Here is an 898-nt window from a genome sequence, read left to right as displayed (position 1 = left end):
GTTCAACAATGACAAAGTTTCTCTAACAGAAGAAGACTCTCTATGCTACACTGAACACAGAGAGACTGAGGAACCAGACCACCAGAACCTAAACCCAGGATACAGAGGTTCAGTGAATGTGGTGTTGAGGGTGTGGAGGTGGATCAGTGTGTCAGAGGAGACTCTGTAGAAGGACAGAGTGCCAGCAGGAAAGTCCAAATACACTGCTACTCTGTTAGAGATGGAGGGGCAGGAAGAGGAGGAAGGGGAATAAGAGGAGATGGATCTTTGTGTGTTATTGTGCCAGTAAAAGTAACCACCATCAGAGCATCTCAGACTCCATGACTTATCACTCATTCCAAACACACAGTCTTTACTGTTTCCTTTCCTGCTAATTCCTCTGTAGCTCAATGATATATGAACCAATCCTTTCCACTCAACCTCCCAGTAACAGCGGCCAGTCAGACCAGTTCTACACAGCAGCTGAGGCCACCGGTCAAATCTGTCTGGATGATCAGGGTATGACTGCTCCTCCTCCACCCATGTCACTGACCTGTTGTTGTCAGACAGTTTGAGGTTTGTGTTCACTGTGTTTGTGTCAAGTGTGAGTTCACAGGAATCTGATGGAGAGAACAACGCAGCTGAAGTTATTAATCTATCATTGCTTCATTTATTGACAGGTTGATGATGACCCATGATGTCAGTGATCTGAATGAGTGATGTGATAGTTAAAAATGGTTGAATGTGCTGCTTTGTTTTCATGAATCATATTAAAGACACACTTACACTTCCTCAGACCTGGTCTCAACCATCGGATTCCAGCAGGCTCCACCCTGAAAGAAAGGGTACAACCATAAGTTCATTTTGACAAACACACTTAAATCTCAAATCTCAGAATCTCAAAAGTCCTGTGCTGCAG

At 44.3% G+C, this 898-nt stretch overlaps 1 protein-coding gene across 1 annotated transcript; it reads right to left on the bottom strand.

Annotated features, from left to right (window-relative positions):
- Positions 1-6: 6 nt before the first annotated feature.
- On the bottom strand, positions 7-817 carry LOC111648627 (stonustoxin subunit alpha-like; the record flags this gene model as incomplete). The annotated part of the gene is made up of 2 exons (XM_023398412.2): positions 7-599; positions 766-817. Coding segments are annotated over 2 exons (606 nt in total), but the record flags the coding sequence as incomplete, so codon positions are not given.
- Positions 818-898: the final 81 nt, after the last annotated feature.

Source organism: Seriola lalandi, unplaced genomic scaffold, assembly GCF_002814215.2.
Source record: "Seriola lalandi dorsalis isolate HSWRI2012SDOR001 ecotype SW California unplaced genomic scaffold, Sedor1 jcf7180002044281, whole genome shotgun sequence".
In the NCBI taxonomy this organism is placed as follows: Eukaryota; Metazoa; Chordata; class Actinopteri; order Carangiformes; family Carangidae; genus Seriola; species Seriola lalandi.
Note: the sequence above shows the minus strand (reverse complement) of the source record. Positions and strands in the feature narration are given on the sequence as shown.